The following is a 720-nucleotide window of genomic DNA, read 5'->3' on the forward strand; positions in this document are numbered from 1 at the left end:
CCCTCGGCTCTCCGCAGCGGTCTCGGCCCTCGGCTCCCCGCAGCGGTCTCGGCCCTCGGCCCCCCGCAGCGGTCTCGGCCCTCGGCCCCCCGCAGCGGTCTCGGCCCTCGGTCCCCCGCAGCGGTCTCGGCCCTCGGCCCCCCGCAGCGGTCTCGGCCCTCGGCCCCCCGCAGCGGTCTCGGCCCCCCGCAGCGGTCTCGGCCCCCCGCAGCGGTCTCGGCCCTCGGCTCCCCGCAGCGGTCTCGGCCCTCGGCTCCCCGCAGCGGTCTCGGCCCTCGGCTCCCCGCAGCGGTCACGTCTCGGCCCTCGGCTCCCCGCAGCGGTCTCTGCCCTCGGCCCCCCGCAGCGGTCTCGGCCCTCGGCTCCCCGCAGCGGTCTCTGCCCTCGGCTCCCCGCAGCGGTCTCGGCCCTCGGCTCCCCGCACGGTGACACCTCACCTGATGGCGTCGTTGTCCCGGATGATGCGCACGCTCTCCCCGGGGGGCAGCAGGCTTCCGTCCAGGTACAGGGACAGCGCCCCCCGGCGGCTGTAGTAGAAGCGCTCCCGGATGATGGCGCTCACGTCGGTGACGGCCCGGCACAGCTCCGGGTCCAGCATGAACCACAGGTGGCGGCTCTCCGGGACCGCGGGCGGCGGGTAATCAAACGTCAGCCTGACCCGCAGCTGAGCGAGGCCGCCCGGAGCCGCCATGTGCAGCGCACGGAGATGACGTCACGGCG

At 76.7% G+C, this 720-nt stretch overlaps 1 protein-coding gene across 1 annotated transcript in view; it reads right to left on the reverse strand.

Moving 5' to 3' along the window:
- The window catches only part of COIL (coilin), a 60,253-nt gene extending 59,562 nt beyond the window's left edge, over positions 1–691 (reverse strand). The window contains exon 1 of the mRNA XM_073562695.1: positions 438–691. Within this exon, the coding sequence (XP_073418796.1) occupies positions 438–691 (254 nt within the window). The remainder of the gene's footprint in view (positions 1–437) is intronic.
- Positions 692–720: the final 29 nt, after the last annotated feature.

The sequence above is a fragment of the Dendrobates tinctorius genome, unplaced genomic scaffold (assembly GCF_039654945.1).
Source record: "Dendrobates tinctorius isolate UK_male_01 unplaced genomic scaffold, ASM3965494v1 ptg000364l, whole genome shotgun sequence".
Lineage (NCBI taxonomy): Eukaryota > Metazoa > Chordata > Amphibia > Anura > Dendrobatidae > Dendrobates > Dendrobates tinctorius.